The sequence below is a fragment of the Pristis pectinata genome, chromosome 18, assembly GCF_009764475.1.
Source record: "Pristis pectinata isolate sPriPec2 chromosome 18, sPriPec2.1.pri, whole genome shotgun sequence".
In the NCBI taxonomy this organism is placed as follows: domain Eukaryota; kingdom Metazoa; phylum Chordata; class Chondrichthyes; order Rhinopristiformes; family Pristidae; genus Pristis; species Pristis pectinata.
Window position 1 is genome coordinate 8,213,831 of NC_067422.1, and position 26,700 is coordinate 8,240,530.

General features: G+C 47.0%; 1 protein-coding gene across 3 annotated transcripts in view; it reads left to right on the forward strand.

Annotated features, from left to right (window-relative positions):
* LOC127579984 (serine/threonine-protein kinase LMTK1-like) overlaps positions 1-24,648 on the forward strand; it is a 275,547-nt gene extending 250,899 nt beyond the window's left edge. For all 3 annotated transcript variants that reach the window (XM_052033106.1, XM_052033105.1, XM_052033107.1), the window contains 5 exons: positions 4,297-4,446; positions 5,778-9,228; positions 17,711-17,873; positions 21,251-21,478; positions 23,526-24,648. In XM_052033106.1, the coding sequence (XP_051889066.1) occupies positions 4,297-4,446; positions 5,778-9,228; positions 17,711-17,873; positions 21,251-21,478; positions 23,526-23,554 (4,021 nt within the window). In that variant the 3' untranslated portion in view covers positions 23,555-24,648. The remainder of the gene's footprint in view (positions 1-4,296; positions 4,447-5,777; positions 9,229-17,710; positions 17,874-21,250; positions 21,479-23,525) is intronic.
* The last annotated feature ends 2,052 nt before the right edge of the window (positions 24,649-26,700 follow it).

Genomic DNA, 26,700 nt, shown 5'->3' on the forward strand with positions numbered 1-26,700 from the left:
CTTGGGTGACAGACCAGCAAGGGGCTGAATCCAGCCCCTACCTGACCCCGCAGAAACAGGTGTAAAGTGGAATTGTCCCTTGTGAGTTTTTGTCTTTAAATACTGGAGTTAGACACTGGCAAATGGGGAAGGGATTTAACAGGAATGGAACCCCTTTCTTCTGAGCCAACCAATCTGGTTCCACAGACACATCAGACTGAGAACCCAGATTTAGCCTAGACCTTTAAGATCATGTGAACTCTGCTGGCTTTGGTGAATGGAAGTTCTGGTCATTGGCTAACACATGGCTAACACGAGGGGACATAATTTTAAGGTGATTGGAGGAAGGTACAAGGGGGATGTCAGGGGTAAGTATTTTACACAGAGAGTGGTGGGTGCATGGAACGCACTGCCGGCAGAGGTTGTGGGGGCAGAGACATTAGGGATATTGAAGAAACTCTTAGATAGACACGTGAATGATAGAAAAATGGAGGGCTATGTTGGAAGGAAGGGTTAGATAGATCTTAGAGCAGGATAAAATGTCAGCACAACATTGTGGGCCGAAGGGCCTGTACTGTGCTGTAGTGTTCTATGTTCTATTTGTGGACCTCCGCACAATAATCATAACGCAGCCCCTTATCATCCCAGGAGCTCACCTTGTCTGTTCCACCCTGGATGAACACAAGAGCACAGTAAGTGTAGATAAAGGGTACTCCAGATGCTGGAATCTGGAGCAACAAAGAAGATGCTGGAGGAACTCAGCAGGTCGGGCAGCATCTGTGGAGGGTGCAGTCCGAGTGAAGGGTCTTGACCTGAAATGTCAACTGTCCATTTCCTTCCACGGGTGCTGCCTGACTCGCTGAGTTCCTCTGGCATCTTGCTTGTAGCACAGTAAATGTGCGATTTGTCCCTTGGTCTGGTTGCATTCACAGAGGTGCGCTGATGTTATGAAGCCTTTCCAACACTACTAATTAGAGTTATAGAGTCATACAGCATGGAAACAGGCCCTTCGGTCCAACTAGTCCATGCTGACCAAGATTCCCATCTAAGCTACTCCCATTTGCCCATGTTTGACCCATATCCCTCTAGACTTTCCCTATCCATGTGCCTGTCCAAGTGCATTTTAAGTGTTGTTAATGTACCTGCCTCAACCACTTCCTTTGGGAGCTCATTCCATATGCAGACCGTCCTCTGGATGAAAAAGTTGCCCCTCACCCTAAACTTAATGTCCTCTAGTTCTTGATTCCCAACCCTGGGAAAAAGACAATGCGCATTCACCCTATCTATGCCTCTCATGATCTTATATACCTCTGTAAGATCACCCCTCATTCTCCTACGCTCCAATGAATAAAGACCCATCCTGCTCAACCTCTCTCCATAACTCAGTCCCTCGAGTCCTGCCAACAGCCTCGTAAATCTCCTCTGTACTCTTTGGAGAGTGACCAATAGGGCAATAAGGCAGTGCTCATAATAAGTAGCTAAAAAACTACATGAGAGGAAATTTGCAGGCAGAGGAGAGAAGCAGGAAGCTAAAATAGGAAAATACCCACAATTAATTGAGACCAGCAGTGCTAACTAGATGGGTTCTTGGTTTTAAAATGAACCAAGGGGTAGTGGTTAGTGATTAGGTCACTGGACAACTATTTAGAAATTTGGAGTATTCATTGACAAGCCTAAGTTCAAATCCCACTACAGCAGTTTGTAATTAAATACATCTGGAATAAAAGTCTATTGATGATCAAATAGTGACTGTCCTCAAAGTGGATTTGGTTCACCAGTTACTTTTAGAGAAGAAAATCTGTGACATGAGCTTTTCCCGCTAGTTGACCATTAAGTGCTGTGACCGAGCAAGCCACTCGGTTAGAGGTGGGCAGTTAACACCGGCTTAGCCCAACACCCACATCCTGAGAACAAAGAGGATCCTTGTTACAGCGGGAGACCTATTCACGTGTCCACCAGCACTCCTACGCTGTTGGGGTGCTGGAATTGTTCTCTGAAGACCTTACTTTAAATATTGACAAGTAATACATCCCTTGTAAAGACTCTGTTGTGTTTCTCCCATCCTAAACCATGGGTGTGCCCAAGAGCACAAACTCTTTCAGTAACCTGAAACACATTAAGGACCTCAGGTCAGGTTAAACACCCCAGGTTCCCCCACTGGACCGAACCTCTCCAGGTGGGGATGTTACTACTGTTCTTTAACCATCAGAGAATCCAAGAATTTAATGCACAGGAGGAGGACATTCAGCCCATCATGTCCACACTGGTAGGGAAGAGGAAGACTCTTTAAACAAATCCCACTTCCCAGGTCTTACTGTTCCAGGTAATGTTCAAACATGATGTGGGCTCCTGCCTCTTCTGTCCTTTCCCTCTGGGTGGAAATATTTACCAACAGATCCCTCTTGGCTTCTTTGACCTCTGATCTCCAAGCTCTGCCCCCTGGTTATTGTTCTCTCTGCCATTCCTTGCTGTGCACCCTGTCGTGGACCTTCACAACTTTATACACAGTTGTGTCTCCTTTACTTCCCTGAGGGTGTCAACAATCCTCGTCTGGTTAACCTCTCCTCTAACTAAAATTAACAGTCCCTAACAACATGCCCATGCATTGTTTCTGAACCCTCCCCAGAGTTTTTTATTTCAAAAATAAACTTTATTCATAATAAGAACATATATACAAAGGAATAGACCCATTCTTTACATTCTTAGTGTTAGCACGTTCTTGAAACACATTCACATAAATACATTCTTTACAGCCTTTACATTCTTAGTGCAATTTGATCAATACATTCAGTAGTGTTGGCATTTTATTTTACATAGCACCATTGTCGTTCATGTGACCCTCTGGGGTGATCCACCCTTCCGTTATTTGAGGGGCTTCTCCACCGGCCTCAAGCCCTCAGTGTCCAGTAATAGAGGTACCCTAGACTGGGGTCCTTCCCCACAGAATCTTTGCATTGGCTGCACCCGGCTTCAGTGCGTCCCTCAGCACGTACTCCTGCAGCCTGGACTGTGCCAGTCAGCAGCATTCCCTCACGGACATCCCGCTGTGCTGGAAGACCGACAAGTTTCAGACAGAACAAAGGACGTCTTTCGCTGAGTTGATGATCTACCAGCAGCACTTGATGTCCATCTCTAGGTGTGTCTCTGGAAACAGCCCATAAATCCGAGAGCCCTCTCTTACACAGCTGCTTGGGATGAACCGTGACAAGGACCCTTGCATCCTTCTCCACACCCTCTTAGCAGTCTCACCCAGTCTCCAAAGAGGTGGGTGATGTTTCCTTCCCGACAAGCCCTCCAAGGTGTTGGCGTGAGGTGTAGTGTGCAGAACCATCTGCAGTATATCAGTGGGGAAGTGTGTCAGGCAGGAACTCCCTACCCAACAACATCACAGCCCCAAGTACTGCAGTTCAGATCCGTCAGCAGCTTCCAGGATGAGCTGACAGTGGCCAGTAAATATCTTCCACACCATGGACTGCTTCTCAGGAACAGAACCTATCAAATCCCACTGGGATTGTCCTGGGGGTTAGCACCAATGCAAATCCTTTGACCACATGATTATCCTGCTCCCAAATTCTTTCACATTGGTCCAACATTTCATTAAACATCTCCCACCCAGGACATTCTCTCTTCTCCCCTCTTCCATCAGGCAGAAGATACAAAAGCCTGAAAGCACGTACCACCAGGCTCAGGGACAGCTTCTATCCCGCTGTTATAAGACTATTGAACGGTTCCCTAGTACGATAAAATGGACTCTTGACCTCACAATCTACCTTGTTATGACCTTGTACCTTATTGTCTGCCTGCACTGCACCTTCTTTGTAACTGTAACACTTTATTCTGCATTCTGTTATTGTTTTCCCTTGTACTACCTCAATGCACTGATGTGATGAAATGATCTGTATGGATGGCATGCAGAACAAAGTTTTTCACTGTACTTCAGTACATGTGACAGTAATAAATCAATTACCAGTCAAGATCATTTATCATTATAAATGCAGCAAATGAGAATGAATTTGAGCGCAGAGAGCTGGATCAGGAGGAGGAATCTCTCTGGTTTACATTGGATAAAGCAGTTCATTGAAGTTTAGGACTATGGAATAAGACTGCAACAAGTAATGGGAACGGTTGGGGGAGAGCTATTCACTGACTAGACGGGAAGGATCCAACACTGGACTAGTCCAGGTCACACCGTTAAGCAACAGTGCTTTGATGATCAGATTAAGGTTCGGTATCATTCATGTTTTCTTTTGCATTGGTTAACATTAATGGTTTGTAATGATTGCCTGTCTTTGACTTGTTTGCTGTTCTTTCTGAAAGGTCCCTGGGTGTAACTTTATGGGAGCTGTTCGAGTTTGGAAACCAGCCCTATCACCAGTGCTCCGATAAAGAGGTGCTCACCTACGCCATCAAAGAGCAGCAGCTGAAGCTGCCAAAACCACTGCTGAACCTGCCGCTGTCTGACCGATGGTATGTCTCTCCGTGCCTCCTGCGTGTTTGTGTTACAAGATAAGGGGCCGGTCATTTAACACAGAGGTGTGTAGGGATTGCTTTTTGCAGATGGTGGAATCTCTGGAATTCTCTCTACCCCAGGGGGCTGTGGAGCTGAGAACATTAGAAGTATCTAAAGTGGAGAAAGATAAATATTGGATTCAAGGTTATGGGGAACTGGCACAGAGCCCAGAGTAGATCAGCAATGACCATATTGAATGGCAGGGGCTGTTTCCTTGGTGTTCGCGTGTGTTATGCTGTAACATAAATGTTCTCCCCGTGTCTGCGTGGGTTTCCTCCGGGTGCTCTGGTTTCCTCCCACATTCCAAAGACGTACAGGTTAGGAAGCTGTGGGCATGCTATGTTGGCGCCGGTAGCGTGGCGACACTTGCGGGCTGTGCCCAGAACACAAAAGGTGCATTTCACTGTGTGTTTTATTGTACATGTGACTAATAGAGAAATATCTTATTTTGGTAAGTCTGACAAAGGGGGGAATCTCACTGAAACCTACTGAAAGGCCTGGAGAGAGTGAATGTGGAGAGGGTGTTTCCATCAGTAGGAGAGTCTAGGATCTGAGGGCACAGCCTCAGAATAAAGGGACGTCCCTTTAGAACTGAGATGAGGGGAGAATTCTTCAGCCAGAGGGTGGTGAACCTGTGGAATCCATTGCCACAGAGGGCTGTGGAGGCCAAGTCATTGGGTATATTTAAGGCAGAGATTTATAGGTTCTTGATTGGTAAGGGGGGTTAAGAATTAGATTTTTTTAGATTTAGATCTCTTTATTAGTCACATGTACACCGAAACACACAGTGAAATGCACCTTTTGCGTAGAGTGTTCTGGGGGCAGCCCGCAAGCGTCGCCACGCTTCCGGCGCCAACGTAGCACGCCCACTATTTCCATTACGGGGAGAAGGCAGGAGAATGGGGTTGAGGAAAGAGAAAAAAATATCAGCCATGTTGAATGGCGGAGCAGACTCAATGCGCCAAATGGCCTAATTCCGCTCCTATGTCTTATGGTCTGCCGAGACTGTGAATAAATCAAAAGAAAGCAGAATGTGTTCCAACCAATGCACTCTGTACTAAATCAATGTAACTGCACTGTGTAATGAATTGACCTGTACGATCGGTATGCAAGACAAGTTTTTCACTGTACCTCAGTACAAGTGACAATAATAAACCAATACCAATAATTAGACCAGCTCCCTGAAGCGATGCTTCAACGGGAGCCACACTCTGGCCAGTTTGCCGAGCCCCCTGCTTCTCTCCCCGTCCCAATCCCACGCCATCAACCTCCTGTTGTGTGATTGCAGGTACGAGGTGATGCAGTTTTGTTGGCTGCAGCCAGAGCAAAGACCCACAGCGGACGAAGTCCACCTGCTCCTCAGTTACCTCTGCGCCAAGGCGTCCAGCGACGCGGAGGAGGAGTTCGAAAAGCGCTGGAACGCCATGAAACCCAGTGGCTCCAGCTCCACCCACACGGCCGAAGTCTCCTCCTTCCCCCTCCTGGAGCAGTTTGGGACGGACGGGTTCCACACCGAAGTGGACGATGTGCTGACCGTAACCGAGACCAGCCAAGGCCTTAACTTTGAGTATAAGTGGGACCACAAGCAAATGGATAACTTCCAGCCGTCTCCAGTGGGACTGGCCCACGGCAGCTCCCAATATCAGGAGATCTACTTCCCCAACAGCGCCTCGGGACGACTCAGCCTGAGTGTGTCGCCTATCTCCTCCAACTCCTTCTATGAATCCAAGCAGCAGTGTAGCCTTCCACAAAGCCTCCAGCCTCCTGGTGTGGTGCCAGTGATCAGCGCACACAGTCCGTCAGTGACTGGCGAATATTACATCCGTATTGAGGAGCCAACTGAGTGCAATATGGAACTGGACTACACCATGTGCAGTTACAGCCCTGAGTATGAGCCCGGCGTACAGGTGGAGTCGTCGTCATGGCGAGGACTACACGGCAGGGACTCTGTGGATGATTGTGAGAACAGCCCCACCATATCTTTGACCATGGAACCTCTTTTGGGTCAGGGACCTCCAGCTGCCCAAGACCCTTGGGAAACTGACCAATATTTTAGCAGGAATAAGAGCCAGGAATACTACGAGCATTTTGCAGTCGATGACGCCAATCAGTATTTGTTGGCAGATTGCCCTGAAAATGAGGACGGTTGGAAAGTGGAAAATTCCGGGGAGAACAGCAGCGAGGATCCCCTGGGGATGTCCCCGTTAGTAACCTCTTCCTTCAGGGACTCCAGTTCATTGTTTGTCACCTCCTACGACGAAGTGGATGAAACTGGAATGGATAAAACGTACCAGCCAGCTGGGGTGGAGAGGGGGAAGTATCCGGAGGGGACAACCACGTACTCAGAGGCTGGTTTGGACAGTGCAAAGACCCTTGCAGTCTGTGACCCTTGGCACACAGATGTACCGTACAGAAGGGTTAACACAGCCATGGCAGAGGAAGGAATCCTCCTGACCTCTGACGTAACATCACAGGAATTCTGCAGTGGATTTAGCGTGGATTTAGCAGAACAATCATTGGAACAGGAGAACAAAGGCTCTGGGTTATTTGGTGGAAAGATCCAAGCAGAATTTTCAGAAATCGATCTGTCCAAACTGGGAACTTTAGCTCTGCCCTCATCCTCTCACCCGTCTGATCCACTGACCTGCAAGGTGCACAGTGCTGTTGGAACAGAGAATGGGGAGTCCAACCCGAAGGCGATGTGCAGAGAAGCCAGTCAGGACCCCACAAGTTTCCGTCAGTCACTCTCCGACCCTGAGCTACAGGGTGCAGGTTTGTGCCCGGAGGAAACTGGGAGTCTCTGTCCCGACAGAGTGCACGGCTCAGGAAGCGAAGAGTTTGTGGATCCTTTGCTGGGGGTGCTCGTGAAGAACTGCGGCCATAGCAGGATGCAGAGCGACATGGGTGGGGTGGGGTTGCCCGGACAGGAGGTGGACATGGGCGGTTACAACCACCAACCAGAAACCGCTGTGCATCGGACCACTCAGCTGTCGGTTGATGGAGAAAGGAGTCACAGTCCAAACCAACCGGAGGTTGAACTAGGAGGACCAGATGGTTCAGAAGTGCAAATGCCTGATGATGTGCACCAGGTGGAGATTGCAGTGACAGACCTGACCACTTGCTCCCCCTCTGAAGGTGACCACTTCCTCCCCAAAGATCCTGACAGCTCTCCCGTAAAAACCCTATCCAGCGCGAGCTTTGCGGAAACAGACGAGTGCAGCGATGATGATGATGACGCAGATGTTACGTCAGGAATATTTACAGACTTGGCACAGGACTGTGAAAGCAACGATCCGGTGGTGGCTCACAAGTCTCTGCAGAAGCTGGTGGGGACGCCGGACTCACTGGAGTCTCTCGACATCCCGTCTACGACCAGCTCCTGCGATACATTCAGTCCAACTTCACACTATGCCTCACTGCAGCCGAAGGCTGCCGACAGCGGCTACGACACCGAGAACTTCGAGTCCCCGGAATTTGTGCTGAAAGAGCCCGTTGAACAGAAGGAGCCCGAGGCCTTCAACAAAATAACCAAGTCCAACCACGTCTCCGGGGTGGACGTGGGCAGCGAGGGCGTGGAAGACTTCGAAACTTCGTCCCTGGAGGAAAAAAATTCCTACAGGGATTCAGCTTATTTCTCAGATTACGACACTGAGTCGGAAAGATATCAGGCATTGGATTTGGAGAAGGATGACCTCTTGCAAGGTGGGATTGACCTCATTGGACTAAACGGGGAACATCCAGCAAGCATTCCTGTGCCACAGGCTGACGGGATGCATCTGAGTTACTCTGAGCCCAATAGTGCTGGCCTCAAGCGAGAGGAGGGTCAGAGAGGTGCAGGCGGGAAGTTGGAGCACTGCAGTTTGACCCAGAGTTTTCATGATGGCCTTGTGGTGGAATCTATGGGTACCAAGGAGGTCTCTGTTCGAGCTGAGAAATCCTCAGGTCCAATAATTGATGAACCGAACTGTTGTACGAGTACAGGCCCAAACAGGAAAATGTTATGTTCATCTGTCCCAGCAATAAACGAAAAGTTTCACCATCAGGACTCGGAAATTGGGAATGAAACCGAAGCGGTTAAGGCGGACTATTTTATTTGTAGGCAGATGTTTGAAGAGGGAGCCTGCTTCAGTTCAGAGGACAAAGACGTGTTACTACAAAACAGCTGTAGTTCAGAAAGTCTGGTCTTAAACAAGCAAGTGTCTTTACCTAAGAAGGGACGCCTTCACAAACCATCCGGCTGCATCTTTGACGGCACGGAATTAATACTGGAAGAGCAGCTCTCTGAGCAAGGGAACGAGACAGTCGGGCTTCAGTGCACTGAGGTAGGGATGAGGAAGTTCCAGCCGCATTCCTTGAACGTGGAAGAAAAGTTGGAGAGTTGCATTGTCCCCAAGATCCAGTCAGTACAGTTGTCGCTGGAGCTGCCATCTCTGGGTCTCAACAAGGAGCCTCGGCCAGCCTTCATTGGGGAAGAAGGGGATGAGGAAGATGAAGACGAGGATGAAAGTGATGACTCTGATGAGGAACTTGGCATCTATAACATTCAGGAGCACAGTGAGGAGAGTGAGGAGGACACGCCCACCGTTCCCATCGTTGTAACGGAGAAGGACGATGGCAGGAACCTGCGTAGTCTTCTGAAATTACCCAACCTGATGTGTGAGACTTTCTGTGAGGACCTGGAGAGGAAGAAAAAGGCCGTCTCGTTCTACGACGATGTCACTGTCTATCTTTTTGACCAGGTAGGACAAGTTATAAACATGTTTGGTGTTACTCTATCAACTGAAGCAGCAGCTCAGATCAGAGTTACCTGGTAGGCCTAGAGAGCTCTATCTGTGTACAAGGTGAGGAGGGAACTAACACCTATTACAAAGCACCATTTCACACTTTACCATGACTTCACATATAACCAGGTACAAGCTGGAAATAAAGGTAAGCAGCTATCAGAAAGCTTGATGAACAGCTGCGATCTTTGTACAGTGTTGGAAGCAAAACTTATTTAACGCATCTTGTGTTAGAGTGCATCTCAGGAAATTTAAGCTGTCTGGGCCCAAAGGACTTTGTTGCTCTTCAGAATCATTGCCTCACACCTTTCCATATTAAACTGCATTTGCCGCTTCCCTGCCCATCCACCTGACCATGAGCTATACCTTCTTTTGGACCCCTCATTGAAGGACTGAAATATGACAGCAGCACTGTTTCCACTATCATTGGTTAATTTGGCAAAGGGAACAGGTTACATAGAACATAGAACATTACAGCACAGCACAGGCCCTTCGGCCCACAATGTTGTGCTGACATTTTATCCTGCTCTAAGATCTATCTAACCCTTCCCTCCCACATAGCCCCCATTTCTCTATCATTCATATATCTATCTCAGAGTCTCTTAAATGTCCCTAATGTATCTGCCCCCACAACCTCTGCAGGCAGTGCGTTCCACGCACCCACCACTCTCTGTGTAAAAAACTTACCCCTGATATCCCCCTTATACCTTTCTCCAATCACCTTAAAATTATGTCCCCTCGTGTTAGCCATTGTTGCCCTGGGAAAAAGTCTCTGACTGTCCACTCGATCTATGCCTCTTATCATCTTGTACACCACTATCAAGTCACCTCTCATCCTCCTTCTCTCCAAAGAGAAAAGCCCTAGCTCACTCAACCTATCCTCATAAGACATGCTCTCCAATCCAGGCAACATCTTGGTAAATCTCCTCTGCACCCTCTCTAAAGCTTCCACATCCTTCCTATAATGAGGCGACCAGAACTGAACACAATACTCCAACTGAGGTCTAACCAGAGTTCTATAGAGCTGCAACATCACCTCGTGGCTCTTGAACTCAATACCCCAACTAATGAAGGCCAACACACCATACACCTTCTTAACAACCCTATCAACCTGCGCAGCAACCTTGAGGGATCTCTGGACATGGACACCAACATCCTTCTGTTCCTCCACACTGCTAAGAGTCCTGCCATTAACTTTGTATTCTGCCTTCAAATTCAATCTCCCAAAGTGTATCACTTCACACTTATCCGGGTTGAACTCCATCTGCCACTTCTCAGCCCAGGTCAGCATTCTATCTAGGTTAGAGAGGATAAAGATTTGTTGTGAAAATGCTGTCTATTTTTTTTAGTCCACACATACTAAAACTTTCATAGAGAGAAACTTTGAATCCCTCGGCATACCCGATACTGCATGATGAATTCACTCTCTAAATCTATGCAAATATGAAGCAATGCACCTTATGAATTGTGTCATCAGACTGATGCCCACATCCTGTTTAATGTGTTCAGTGACTGTCTCACTGTTTCAGCCAGTGAATGGAACCATGGTGACTTCTGGTGTGAATCCCAAGAGACGGCAGTGACATTTAGGAGCATGAAATGAATGGCACAATTGTTAGAGAGAATTAATAATTTACAGTTGTCTATCTGTAACATCTGTAAATGTGTTTCCATCATATTTAATTCCACGATTTAATTGATAAAAAGGATTCATGTTGCTCTAACTGTTTAGTGCATTACTTGGGCTAACACTTTTAATGTGTTCTAAATTGATTGCAGTATTTATTGAATACACACAATGCTAAAGCTCAAGATTAAACTGATTGCGATCTGAATAATCTAATATGTCTTCAGTAGTGTGCGCGTTTTGTTCCCAATTTTCTTCTTTGGAAATCGGCCAAAATAAGGCAACGAAATATGAAGGAAAGTATAGATACAGAGCCTTTTAGCCCAGCTGATCTGGGTTACCATCCAACCCTTTGCACAAGTAAACAGTTCAACTCGCATTCACTCCAGTCCTTCGGCTACTGATCCAATGTACTCTTGAACCTTGGTATCATCTCTGCCTCAAACACCACGGCTGGGAGTGACTCACAAACCTCACAGCTCTTTGTAAAGGAACTTAGAACATAGAACATAGAACAATTACTGCACAATTCAGGCCCTTCGGCCCACAAAGCTGTGCTGAACATGTCCCTACCCTAGAAATTACTAGGCTTACCCATAGCCCTCTATTTTACTCAGCTCCATGTACCTGTCTAACAGTCTCCTGAAAGACCCTATCGTATCCGCCTCCACCACCGTTTCCGGCAGCCCATTCCACGCACTCACCACTCTCTGAGTAAAAAACTTACCCCTGACATCTCCTCTATATCTACTCCCCAGCACCTTAAACCTATGTCCTCTTGTGGCTACCAATTCAGCCCTGGGGAAAAGCCTCTGACTATCTACCCGATCAATACCTCTCATCATCTTACACACCTCAATCAGGTCTCCCCTCATCCTCCGTCTCTCCAAGGAGAAAAGGCCAAGTTCCTTCAACCTGTTTTCATAAGGCATGCTCCGCATTCCAGGCAGCATCCTTGTAAATCTCCTCTGCACCCTTTCTATGGTTTCCACATCTTTTCTGTAGTGAGGCGACCAGAACTGAGCACAATACTCCAAGTGGGGTCTGACCAGGGTCCTATATAGCTGCAACAATACCTCCCAGCTCCTAAATTCAATTCCCCGACTGATGAAGGACAATACACCACATGCCTTCTTAACCACAGAGTCAACCTGCGCAGCCGCTTTGAGCGTCCTATGGACTTGGACCCCAAGATCCCTCTGATCCTCCACACTGCCAAGAGTCCTACCATTAATACTATATTTTGCCAACATATTTGACCTACCAAAATGAACCACTTCACACTTATCTGGGTTGAACAGCATCTGCCACTTCTCAGCCCAACTCTGCATCCTACCTATGTCCCTCTGCAACCTCTGACAGCCCTCCAAACTATCCACAACACCCCCATCCTTCGTGTCATCCGTAAACTTACTAACCCACCCCTCCACTTCCTCATCCAGGTGGTTTATAAAAATCACAAATAGTAAGGGTCCCAGTACAGATCCCTGAGGTACACCACCGGTCACCGACCTCCACTCAGAATACGACCCTTCAACAACCACTCTTTGCCTTCTGTGAGCCAGCCAGTTCTGGATCCACACTGCAATGTCCCCTTGGATCCCATGTCTCCTCACCTTCTCCGTAAGCCTCGCATGGGGTACCTTATCAAACGCCTTGCTGAAATCCATATACACTACATCTACTGCTCTCCCTTCATCGATGTGCTTAGTCACATCCTCAAAAAATTCAATCAGGCTCGTAAGGCAGGACCTGCCCTTAACAAAGCCATGCTGACTATTCCAAATCATGTTATACCTCTCCAGATGTTCATAAATCTTGCCTCTCAGGATCTTCTCCATCAGCTTACCAACCACTGAGGTAAGACTCACTGGTTCTCTTGGCTTCTTCAAGGCTTCACTTGGTTCCCCTCCAAAATCTCTTCCACTTAACCTTGCCTCTGTGGCCCTTCATCTTTCGACTTAGTCTATCTCAACACAACGTTAAATCGGAATGCATGGAAACATCACTACCAGCAGGTTCCCCTCCAAGTCACACACCATCCCGACTTGGAAGTATATTGCCGTTCCTTCATCATCACTGGGTTCAAACCCTGAACTCCCAAATCAACAGCCCTGTGGGAGCACCTTCACCAGAAGGACTACAACCATTCGGGGACGTGCTGGCCTCGCTAGTCATGCCCAGGTCCAATAAATAAACAAGATACATTCCACACAGAAACCAACTCAAGTTGTAAATTATATGATGTTTATCATTTTTATGACAATAAGTGACTGCTTTACGTCATGGAGGTTCTAAACCAGGTTGATTTTGTATGGCTTAATAATGCAGAATGTTAACACATAGATTGCTTTTTGCAGTTGTGTTGTTTTGTGGAATGTTTAAATATTGTAACATTATTTACTTTTAAGTGAAACCCCATTTTCTTATCCAAAGCACCCTTCTTCCCTGTACATGTGCGTCTAGTAGCTGTGTATCCCTGAACACCATAACTGCAAACCCCTCACGTCCTTAAACCACAACTAACCAGCTCCCAGCAGCAGCAGCCTCCCACACAGCACCCAGCACCCTGTTACTAGCAGTTAGTCAGGTAAGAGAACCATCCCAGTGTCTCACTCACACAAACACCCAAGGACACTCTGTGTGTCTGTAGCACCGTACACCCCTTGAAATAAGCATTATATATCTAACTAATGCAAGAAACCCACTTCTCTGGTATCACCTCGTAGATCTTCCCTGCACCCTTTCCTTATTATAACTTAGCAACAGGAACTATGTGCAGGGCTCTGGAGTGTGGACTAAGCATGGTTAGATACAGGTTTAGTGTAACTTCCCTATTTTTCAGTCTGTCCCTCTAGAAATAAATCCTAGTGCATTAGTTTGCTATCTTATGGCCTTACCAACCTGATGCAACTGTTAGATACAGAGCTACACAGCACGGAAACAGGCCCTTTGGCCCAACTCGTCCATGCTGGCCTGAGCTAGTCTCATTTGCCTGTCTTTGGCCCATATTTCTCCAAACCTTTCCTGTCCAAATGTCTTTTGAACGTTATTGTACCCACTGCTACCGTTTCCTCTGGCAGCTCGTTCCATATATGCTCCACCCTCTGTGTGAAAAATTTGCCCCTCAGGTCCCCTGTAAATCTTTCCCCTCTCACCGTAAACCTATGCCCTTAGGTTCCCCTACCCTGGGACCATCCATGCTCTCTACGCCCCTCATGATTTTATAAACCTTTATAAGGACACACCTCATTCTCCCTCGCTGCAGGGATAACACTCCCAGCCTATCCCGTCTCTCCTCGTAACTCAAGCCCTTCAGTCCCAGCAACATCCTTGTGTATCTTTTCTGCACTCTCTCCAGCTTAATCACCTCATTGGCGGTGGTGGAGGCTGATACATTGCACAAGTTCAAGAGATTGTTAGATAAGCATATGGAGGAATTCAAGTTAGAGGGATATGTGGGAGGAGGGGCCGCACAACATGATGGGCCGAAGGGCCTGTATTGTGCCGTATTGTTCTATGGTACTATGGTTCCTACAGTCCGGTGACCAGAACCACACGCAGTATCCCAGGTGCGGTCTCACCAATGCCCTATACGGCTGTAACATGATGCCCCAACTCTTGTACTCATTGAGTTCATCTACTTGATCTGTTCTTCTACCCCATCCAGATTCACACCTTTCAAGTAATGCGAAATAAGGGCAGAAAATGCTGGAAACACTCAGCAGGTCAGGCGGCATCTGCAGAGAGAGAAATAGAATCAACTTTTCAAGTTGATGACCTTTCATCAGAACCTTACATGAGTGATAAGTGACCTCCCTGTTCTTCCCTGCAAAATGTACAACCTCACACTTATGTGTGTTGAACGTCATCTGCCGGTTATTGAACCAATGTGCCAGTTTATTGATCTCATTCAGCCATTGTCCTCAGTTTAGACGATCCCCACCAAATTTAGAAATTGTTGGTTTTTTATTTGTAATTCTATATTGTTAACTGTGAATTGTGAGCAGCGGTAGTCATATCACTGGCTCTTGAGCATCTTCACTATCCACTGTCCTGATGACTCCACTCAACAGTCAATGGTCGAGATTTCCATAGAACAATACAGCACAATACAGGCCCTTCAGCCCATCATGTTGTGCCACCCTTCAAACCACACCTAAGAGTATCTAACCCCGTCCTCCCACATATCCCTCTATCTTAAATTCCTCTATATGCTTATCTAACAATCTCTTGAACTTGTCCAATGTATCAGCCTCCACCACCACCCTAGGCAGTGCATTCCATGCACCAACCACACTCTGGGTGAAAAACGTCTCTCTGACATCTCCCTTGAACTTCCCACCCATTACCTTAAAGCCACGTCCTCTTGTTTAGAGCATTGGTGCCCCGGGAAAGAGGCGCTGGCTGTCCACTCTATCTATTCCTCTCAATATCTTGTATACCTCTATCATGTCTCCCCTCATCCTCCTCCTCTCCAATCAGAACAGCCCTAGCTCCTTTAGTCTTTCCTCATAATCCATACTCTCCAATCCAGGCAGCATCCTGGTAAATCTCCTCTGCACCCTTTCCAATACCTCCACATCCTTCCTATAATGAGGCGAACAGAACTGGACACAGTAATCTAAGTGTGGCCTAACCAGAGTTTTGTAAAGCTGCATCATCACTTCGCGGCTCTTAAACTCGATCCCCCGACTTATGAAAGCCAACATCCCATAAGCTTTCTTAATTACCCTATCCACCTGTGAGGCAACTTTCAGGGATCTGTGGATATGAACCCCCAAGATCCTCCACACTGCCCAGAATCCTGCCATTAACCTTGTACTCCACCTTGGAGTTTGTCCTTCCATAGTGTACCACCTCACACTTCCCTGGATTGAACTCATTTGTCAGCCCAGCTCTGCATCCTATCAATATCGCTCTGCAAGCTGCGACAGCCCTCCACACTATCCACAACACCACCGATCTTTGTGTCATCTGCAAACTTGCTAACCCAGCCTTCCACCCCCTCATCTAAGTCATTAATAAATATCACAAAAAGTAGAGGTCCCAGAACCAATCCCTGTGGGACACTACTATTCACAGCCCTCCAATCCGAAAGCACTCCCTCCACCACAACCCTCTGCTTTCTGCAGGCAAGCCAATTCTGAATCCACACGGCCAAGCGTCCCTGGATCCCTTGGCCTCTGACCTTCTGAAGAAGCCTACCATGTGGAATCTTGTCAAACACCTTACTAAAACCCATGTAGACCACATCCACTGCACTACCCTCATCAATCTTCCTGGTCACCTCCTCAAAGAAACCTATCAGGCTTGTGAGGCAAAATCTTCCCTTCAGAAATCCAGTGCTGGCTGTCCCTAATCAGTCCATGATTCTCTAAATGCTCATAGATCCTATCTCTTAGAATCCTTTCTAACAGCTTACCCACCACAGACGTAAGGCTCACCGGCCTGTAATTCCCTGGACTATCCCTACTACCTTTCTTGAATAAGGGGACAACATTCGCCACCCTCCAATCCTCCGTTACCATCCCTGTGGACAACGAGGACTTAAAGATCCTAACCAATGGTTCAGCAATCTCCTCCCTCGCCTCACAAAGCAGCCTGGGGAATATTCTGTCAGGCCCCGGGGACTTATCTGTCCTAATATTTTCTAACAACTCCAACACATCCTCTCTCTTAATATCTACATACTCTAGAACATTACTCTCACCAACACTGTCCTCAGCATCATCAAGACCCCTCTCCTTGGTGAATACTGAAGAGAAGTATTCATTGAGAACCTCACCCACTTCCACAGCTTCCAGGCACATCCTCCCACCTTTGTCTTTAATCGGACCTACCTTTACTCTAGCCATCCTTCTGCTCTTCACGTACGAGAAAAAAGCCTTGGGATTCTCCTTAACCCTACTCGCCAAAGCCTTTTCCTGTCCCCTTCTCGCTTTCCTCAGCCCTTTCTTAAGTTCCTTCCTTGCTACTCTATATCCCTCACGAGCCCTGTCCGATCCTTGCTGCTTACACTTTCCAGTGAGCTGTCTCACTCTAGTGTACAGCAACACACGGCCCAAGACTGAACCACCTCAAGCCCAGGTTCCAAAGACCCAACATGCAGCACACATGCTTGCATCTGGTCAAAGGCCTTCGAATGCCCCTGCTGATGACTCCGTACCTACCCGCCTCCTGGTGCTGGGTCCACCTGTGCTCTGCTCTCCCACCACAGCTCTCCCATCCAGCGGAGACTGCGGATGCTGGAATCTAGCTGGAAAAACTCAGTGGGTTGAGCAGCATCTGTGGGAGGAAAGGAATTGCCGTCGATGTTTCGGGTCGAAGCCCTGCATCGGGAAGCACCGTTCCTCCCACAGGTGCTGCTTGACCCACTGAGTTCCTCCAGCAGATGGTTTGTTGCTCTCCATCCAGTGCCGGCTCCAGTTGTTCTTCACTCTATCAACGTCAGTGAGCCGCACTCCTGGCTCAGAAGGCAGTGGGTTCAAATCCCACTCCAGACCCTCGAACATACAAATCTAGGCTGGTAATCTGAGGCCATATACCACAGACTTTCAACGAGGTGTTATCCGAGATGTTTCTTCATCCACCTGAAGAGAAGTAATGGGGATATCTCTGCTTGACTTCCGATCACCGTTCCTAAACCAGTTCATCCACGCGCATAACTTGACGGCCCCATTGCCTACAGTCGAACCCTGATGAGGCCGCACTGGCTGTAAAGCACCTTCAGGTGTTGTTGGAAGGGATAAGAGTGGCACTACAGCAATACAGGTTGTTGAAGTGCATTTAAATGTCTGTGTTTTATTCCAGGAAAGTCCAACAGGTGAATTAAGTGAGCAGAACATTCCAGATGTTGACCAAGCTCGTCAGCACCCATCTGACCATTTACAAGATAAGAGCTGCAGTGTTTCAGTGGCAACAGAGAGACAGAATAGCTCCAACGAGTCTTCACACAGAAGCTTCGCTGAAGAAAGTAACGTGAATTTCATGTGTTAACCTTTTCCCTGTGTACTCAATATCAGTGGTGTTTCAGGGTCGTTAGAAGTTGTTAGCACACATACCTGGTTGATACAGTGGGGTGAAGAGTTGCAGCAATGTACAGCTACACTGTACAGTTGTGTTCATTATCTGATTAAACCCTGGACACCTCTACAATGCTGCTCTACAGACAAAGATTATGTTTGGTGTATTATATGTTTTCACCCACATCTCTGTTTACAGTTGTAATATCTAACTCCCTCGCAAAAAAGTATCATTTGACAGAAAATCTGATCCCACTTTCTCATCTCACCCACATGCTTTTTGCAGCAATGTACATACAGAGTACTTGTGGGCTTCCCTTCAACAACAAGTGACGTTGGGGAATTTTACTTTCCAGCTAAGCTCTTTCAGATTCCTGGTCATGATTTCTCGAAACTCCCCCACTTTCACGTCAGGAGAACATTTCAACATTATTCTTTTAACGACCAAATCTGGATTGTTAATCTGTGCTGTAAGGGAACCCTGTGGGACATCAGGCAGCGCGATATATCTTCTGGTCATCTCATTCCCATTGCAGCTACAGCTTCCTTAATTCCAATTATCAGTTTGGTCTTTGGTGTTGTATCTTTTTAAATGCTTTCTGAGATATAAACCACATCCACTGCTCTTCCTGAATTACCCCTTCATGGAATCACAGAATCAATATGTGGGAGGCCATTCGGCCCATTGGGTCTGCGCCAGCTCCTGGTGGAGCAAGCCCCTCAGTCCCATTTCCTGCTCTTTCGCCATAGCTCTGCAGACTCTCTCATGTTCCTTTTGGAGATGATCATTGACTCTGTTTCCACCGTAAGTTCTAGAGACATACAGCATGGGCACAGGCCCTTCGGCCCACCGAGTCCGCACTGACCATCAAACACCCGTTCACACTAATCCTACACTGATCCCTTCATATTCTCCCCATATTCTTATCAACTCCCCTTAGATTCCACTGCTCACCCACACACTAGGAACAATTTACACTGGCCGACTAACATACCACCTGGCATGTCTTTGGGATGAGGGCGGAAACCAGGGCTCCCGGAGGGAACCTTCACAGCCAAAGGGAGATTTATTCATCAAAACCAGTTCTGAAGTATATTTTGAAAGAAGTATCAGCGCAGCACTGACGTGTCCCTCCCTCTCTCCACCTCCCCTCCACCCCCGAAGATCCAGGTTCAACCCCAGAGGCACAACAATGGAACCAGAGGTCAGGTTTCTGCTAGCTGCACTGCTGCCCAAATCTGTGCCGCCGGTCATTGAAACATCTGGTAGAGAGATGCATGAGACCATAATACAGTCATAATATTGTTCATCGCCTCTCAACCTTACTTTCTTGACATTATGTTACAGCTTTATAAAACTCTGGTTAGACCACATTTTGAGTATTGTGTCCAATTCCGGTCGCTCCGTTACAGGGAGGATGTGCAGGCTTTGGAGAGGGTGCAGAGGAGGTTTCCTGATTTGGAGGACATGTGCTCTGAGGAGAGGTTGGACAAGCTGGGGCTGTTTTCTCTAGAGCAGCAGAGGCTGAGGGGAGATTTGATAGAAGTGTATAAAATTATGCGAGGCAGAGGTAGAGTTGACAGCCAGTATCTTTTTCCCAGGATTGAAATGTCTAGTACTAGACAGCATGTATTTAAGGTGAGAGATGGAAAGTACAAAGGAGATGTGCGGGGCAAGTTTTTTTTTACAGAGAGTGGTGGGTGCCTGGAATACACTGCCGGGGCAGTGGTAGAGGCAGATAGCACAGGAGTGTTTAAGAGACTCTTAGATATGCTGAGGAGGGAGGGGTAAAGCCAATGTGCAGGGAAAAGGGATTAGATTAATTAGGAGCCATTGGTTTAATTAGTTTGGAACAACATCATGGGCCAAAGGGCCTGTCCTGTGCTGTACTGTTCTAAATTCTGCATTTAAGGAAAACAACTTTAAGCTTCTCCAGAATAGCATTATGGCTAAAACCACTCATCTTCATTTTTTGAAGGAGTTTGGTAAGGTGTGTCAAACCCATTGAGGACCTTGTAAATTCTCATTAATTCGGCCCTACATTTGCACTTTGGAGACAATGCATGTCTCTCCTGTTCAATCTCCAACATTTTAGACATATCAGGCCTTATTCTACTCATGTCTGCCCTCTACTGGGCTACTGCCTTTACAGCAGGTATTCAGTGCTGGAATCCTGTTTATTTCAAAGTTGAGTTTATTGTCACACGCACAAGTCCATGTGTGCACAGGTGCAATGAAAAACTTACCTGCAGCAGCATCACAGGCACAGAGCATCAGATGGACAACTTTCACAAGAAAAATAACATAAACATAAATTATACACAAGACAGAAGACAACTAGCACAAAACAAAGTCCATTGTAGTGCAAAGTGGTCATAGTGTTGCCGTACTGAGGTAGTGACTAGGGTTGTGCCGGTTGGTTCAAGAACCGAATGGTTGAAGGGAAGTAGCTGTTCCTGAACCTGGTGGTGTGGGACTTCAGGCTTCTGTACCTCCTGCCCGATGGTAGCTGTGAGAAGATGGCACGGCCCGGATGGTGGGGATCTTTGACGATAGATGTTGCCTTCTTCATGTAGGTATTACCAATGGTGGTGCCTGCCCTCCTGTGAATCAACTCCTACCCCAGGGACCCTCAGCACTACCTTTCTTCAGCTGACCCTTGTTCACACCTTTCCCATATCTTCCCAGCCTGGAGCGCTCTCCACCGGGAGCGCACATCAGGAAATATGCAATACTGCAATACTGCAATACCGGATACTTAAGGTCCTGGATAGAGTGGATGTGGAGAGGGTGTTTCCATTAGTAGTAGAGTCTGGGATCCAAGGGCACAGCCTCAGAATAAAGGGACATCCCTTTGGAACTCAGATGAGGAGGAATTTCTTCAGCCAGAGGGCGGTGAAGCTGTGGAATTCATTGCCACAGAGGGCTGTAGAGGCCAAGATTGATAGGCAGAGATTGATAGGCTCTTGATCAGTAAGGGGATTAAGGGTTGTGGGGAGAAGGCAGGAGACTAGGGTTGAGAAAAGAAAACAATAATCAGTCATGGTTGAATGGCAGAGCAGACTCGATGGGCTGAATGGCCTAATTCTGCTCCTACATCTTATGGTCTTAAGCAGCTGGCAATTTTCTGTGCAGACAAAGAAGTCACAGGGTGTGATTACTTGTGATGAGCATTCCCAGCAGGCACACACTGAAAACCTTTAAGGACCTGGTTTAATGCATGTGTCATTTTAGTAGTTAGCCGATTACAAGAGCGGACGGTTTGAGTACAATGGTAAAACCTTTGAAGACAGTTAACCGTCCTCTTTGCCTTTCATTTCGCGGCAGGTGGAGGCTTCGAATGGGACGATGACTTCCCATTGGTGTCAGTGAAGTCATCTTTAGTGAGTGAAGGACCTTTGTCACCCTCTGCAGCTGCCTCCGGCCCTGCTCCCACGGGGCCCGAGCAAACCCAGGTGCAGCAGACACGCTTCTCACGTTTCACGGTCTCTCCTGCCACCCTCTCAAGGTTCTCAATTACACAAGTATCGGATTCAGACATCGGATCAGTGGGAGGTGAGGTGGAATCCCTTTCTAACCACTTTGAGCCCCTGTGGGAAATTTTAAGAATAACTTAAATTCCTTCCAAAACAAAACAATGGATGAAGGTTTAATTCTGCATTACCAGTTCTTTGCAACAATGACCTCACTCCAGTAAGTAATTCAGCTGCTGTGAAATGCTTTGGGATGTCTTCAGTATACAAAAAGCCAAAATAAACGCCTGCTCCATATTTTTGCTTAATAAAAATCTACCTATGAGCGTGCTTTTTCACCAGCTCTCTCTCTCTCTGTCCCTGAGCAGCTGTTTGAAATGACTGGCCAGGCTTCATTCCCAGACCTGGGAATTGCTTTCCTCGAGTAGTGTGTGTGTTCCAAGCATGTGGGGCTCAGCCCCCAATCTAAAAGATCATTGTCTTGGAATGTCTAGGGAGAGCCTTCAAATCAATCGTTGCAAAGAAGTCTAAATTCTGTTCATTGACTCTTGTACTTCAGAGCTTTACTCTGCCATTTAGTGAATCTCACTACCTTAAATTTATCGCAAGTACATTTGTTTTAACAGGAATTAATCCTGGGGTTTTACACATACCCACATTCAATCTCTCCTTCACTGGTGACCTGGGCTTTAAGACATGGAATTCCCTCCCTAAACCTCTCCACCTGTAAGACCATCCTTAATCTTGGCTCCAAGCTCGTTATCATCTGATCTGATTTTATCAACATCAATTTTTCACCTGATAACACTCCATGAAAGGCCTCCAGGGCTTTTGACAACCTTAAAGTCACTTTATAAATGTGAGATGCTGTTGTTTGAATTAATCGCAGAAGCTCCCCTGGGAAGGTATCTTGAAACGTGACACCCACCTACACCTCAACCAACCCTCTTGGACCCAGGCCTGTGCTCTGGTTATTTGAATGATTAGTCCTGCTTGCTGCATTCCTGCACAATGTGCCTGCAGATCTCCATGCATAACCAATAAAAGCAAGAGGGGACCATTCGGCCCCTTGAAGCCATGCTATAAAATCATGGTTGACCTTTAACCCGGGCACCACCTTCCTGAATTATCCTACGTGCCTTGATTCCCTTCATACCCAGAAATGTACAGATCCAGCCACAGCAACCCATCCATTGCTCTGCCTGATGCTGCCTGCTTCAGAATTGGGAGCGTGATGGAACATGGGCGAGTGTGGCCACTGGAATGTGAAACCCTCTTAGACAATGCGTGGAGCCAATGGCAACCCAGTCCAACCAAACTTTGACGAAGAACAGCAAACTTCTTTTCCCCCTGTACTACCAACCTTCACCGTCATGACCCCACCCCCCGGCCAATTTTTAACCCTCAAGCAACTCCTCGAACCAGACTGTCCAGTCATTAACATGGAACCGTTTAGAGTCATGGAGTCATACAGCACAGAAACAGGCCCTTCAGCCCAACTGGTCCATGCTGACCAAGATTCCCATTTAACCCAGTCCCATTTGCCATGTTTGGCCCATATCCCTCTAAACCTTTCTTATCCATGTACCTGTCCTAGTGTCATTTAAATGTTGTTCGTGTACCTGCCTCAACCACTTCCTCTGGCAGCTCATTCCCTATACTGACCACCCTCTGGGTGAAAAGGTTGCCACTCAGGTTCCTATTAAATCTTTTCCCTCTGACCCTAAACCTATGCCCTCAGGTTCTTGATTCCCTAGCCCTGGGAAAAAGATTGCGTGCGTTCACCCTATCTATTCCCCTCATGATTTTATACACTTCTATAAGATCACCCCTCGTTCTCCTACACTCCAATGAAAAAAGTCCCAACCTGCTCAACCTCTCTCCATAACTCAGTCCCTCGAATCTTGGCAACATCCTCGTAAACCTCCTCTGCACTCTTTCCGGATTAATGGCATCCTTGTGGGAGCTTGCTGTGCGCAAGTTGGCTGCTGTGTTTCCCACACTCAAATTGTTTCACTAGCTGTAAAGAGCTGTGGACAAAAGCAGGATTGCACAAAAGGCAAATATTTATTGTGACGTCACTGTGGAAAGTCACGACCATAACTCCCCCTCTCCCTAATTCCTCACAGGCAGCACCGAGCCGGGTGAAAGGGAATGACTCGCGGGGGTCACGGATGGAATTCTGTTTTATTTTTGGAAATGAATAACAAATGGACAAGATCTGACAGCAGAGGACTTGCAAATGAATGTTTCGCTCGATGACTTTACTTGCTTGGATTTGATGGACAACCTGGTCACCGGTTTCAGCTGCTAGCGTGTACTGACACACCGTTTCAACACTGGTGGTGATTCAAGCTGCCCCTTGGCCCACCACTCTCCTCCTTGTGCTTCGGATGCCCCTTCCCATTAAAAGTCGGGATTTCCTCGATTTCCACTGCCGTTGCTGCTGGTAAACCTGACTCCCCGGTCTTACTGCCACTCCCGAGGCAGGTGGCTTGGATTACGTCGGAAAGGGAGGCATCTCTGATCTGGAGGAGACCACACATGTCGCCAGCACCTTGTCTACCCCTGGGAGGAACCTAATATTTAAAGTGCAGAGCAACTGTGAAGGTTTCCAGAAAAAACACACTGTAGACAGTTTGGCTGCCATTTATATTGAACCACATTTTGCAAATAACACCATCTGCTTATACTCCTCAACTGCTCAGACCCCTGCAGGATGTGCTTGGATGAAGCTATTTATTAATCCCTTTCTGCTCACATCTTACATCAACCATGCCTCACAGTATTCAGTCCACAGTATTTAGTGTTCTGCCTTTATGCGTTTGATATTGAATAGTGTAGAAAGCCAGTCAAACTGCAATCTCTATACTATTTTTGTAAAACCAGTCAGACTACTGATGAATATATTGTAAATGTTGCCAAAGAGATGTAAAAATTGTGCAGCTCCGAGCGATGTTAGTTGCTATCTGTATGGCTTTAAGCTATTGTGTCACACTATAAATTTTAGAAAAAATGCAAGTGAGCACTTTCTGCCCTCATTCTGTTCTACAGATGCAACATCTATTATATAAAAAAAATTAACCAGTTGCATGATGTCAGTAAGCGGGGCTATCTTTTTAAGTGTTACAGCTGTTAGTATTCTGTTAACTGATCAATACGGGTCATTACTGCCAGTCAATGTTTTATTTTCATCTAGCTACCAGCATGTGGCTTAAATCACCAGACTAATAAACTTTTTACAATATCTTACATTTGCTTTCCTTCCTGACTGCTCTGTTCTCTTGGCGAGGAGGCCTCTCCTCTCCTGACCACTTCTCCCCTCCCTGACCCAGCTCCAAGCTGCAGGTGTTCCTCCCGCTGGTGCCCAAGACATGGGATCCAGCGGCACATCTGTCGGAGTCACTCCACATCTGTCAGAGTCGATCCACATGTGTCAGTCACCCCTCATCAGTCAGGATTGCTCCACATCTGTCAGAATCGCTCCACATCTGTCAGAGTCACCCTACATCAGTCAGGGTTGCTCCACATCTGTCAGTCACTCCTCATCTGTCGGAGTCACTCCACATCTGTCAGAGTCGATCCACATCTGTCAGAGTCACCCCTCATCGGTCAGGATTGCTCCGCATCTGTCAGAGTCAATTCACATCTGTCAGAGTCACCCTACGTCAATCAGGGTTGCTCCACATCTGTCAGTCACTCCTCATCTGTCAGAGTTGTACACGGTGGGCGTAATGCAGCAAAATAAATGCACCCCACCGTCCAACGCTGTTACCTCCTCTCCTTACTGGGGGCAATTGTTCTTCAGTGGCTGGCACTCTTGCCCCTAGAATGGTCCAACACTCGTCTGGGGTATAATGAAAACTTGCTAAACTTGGCTTTTTCCCGGTAAAGAGAGAATAAGATACAGCGTTTACAGGGAAGTGAGAACAGGAACTGGCATGAACTCGATGGGCTGAATGTCCCCCTTCTCTGTAAGTAAACCTGTCCGATGACAGGTGAAGATTTGCCTGGGGCAGCCACTGTAACCAGCAGGTTGTTCAGCAGTTTTGTGTCACTGCTAATCATCTTGGGTAGAAAATGGACCAAATCACTGATTTTGACCCACAAAACACTGGAAAATCCTCCTCAGGGAAAACAGGAGTTTGGCTTCCAGCACAAATGATAAATTAACCAATCAGAAGCTAAATTGACAAACCAATCAACTGATGAGGGACATTTTGCCAGAGATCCAGGTGTTGGATTTAAAGTTGTTGTGTGAATCTGGTTGTAACACAGTCTACGATTTCTTTATTAGTCACATGTACATCGAAACACAGTGAAATGCATCTTTTGCGCGGAGTGTTCTGGGGGCAGCCCACAAGTGTCACCACACTTCCGGCCCCAACATAGTGTGCCCACAACTTCCTAACCCGTACGTCTTCGGAATGTGGGAGGAAACCGGAGCACCTGGAGGAAACCCATGCAGACACAGGGAGAACATACAAACTCCTTACAGACAGTGGCCGGAATTGAACCCGGGTCGCTGGCGCTGTAATAGTGTTACGCTAACCGCTACACTACCGTGCCTCTAGAACATGTCAGATGAAATGCCTGAGGTGAAAGTATCAGTAATGGAGGCAGTTTGATACACTACAACCAGTTCAATACTATTGCAAGGGTCTTCACAACAAACTAAATCCTGACCAAATTGCAATGATATCATCCCCTGCCTAACTATGGCCTCTTCCCTTGGAGTTGTAAATTCAAGGCTGACTCCCTGGTGCAGTGATGAGGGAAGTGCTTCCTGGTCAGAAGTACTGTCATAGGAGATGAACAACTGTGTAGGATGTTTCCCCTGGTTATGGGTGGAGGGGTCAGGGTTCTGGATTTGGGGTGGATTATCTGGGAGAAATTACTGAAAGAGCGTGAAATTCTCTCAACCACAGAAGACTGTGGAGGCCAATCACTGGAAATGTTCAAGGAGGAGGTGAATAAATTTCTAAACACAAAAAGCATCGAGAGGCATGGGAAGAGAGGGGAATTCTGGTATTGAGATAGAAAATCAGCCATGATCGCATTGAATGGTAGACCAGACTCAAAGGGCCAAATGGCCTACCCCCACTCCTATTTGCTATGTTTCAATAATAAAGCTCTCCTCTCTCCCACGTAAAAGATTCCAATGGCATTCTCTGGATGAAGGACGGTGAATTTACACCGGGTGCATTGACCAGCAGTTAGCGCTCATTCAATATTAACCAATATGTTTTCATGTTACATTTTGTGGGAGCTTTGCTGTACACAAATTAACTTCTGCATTTCCTA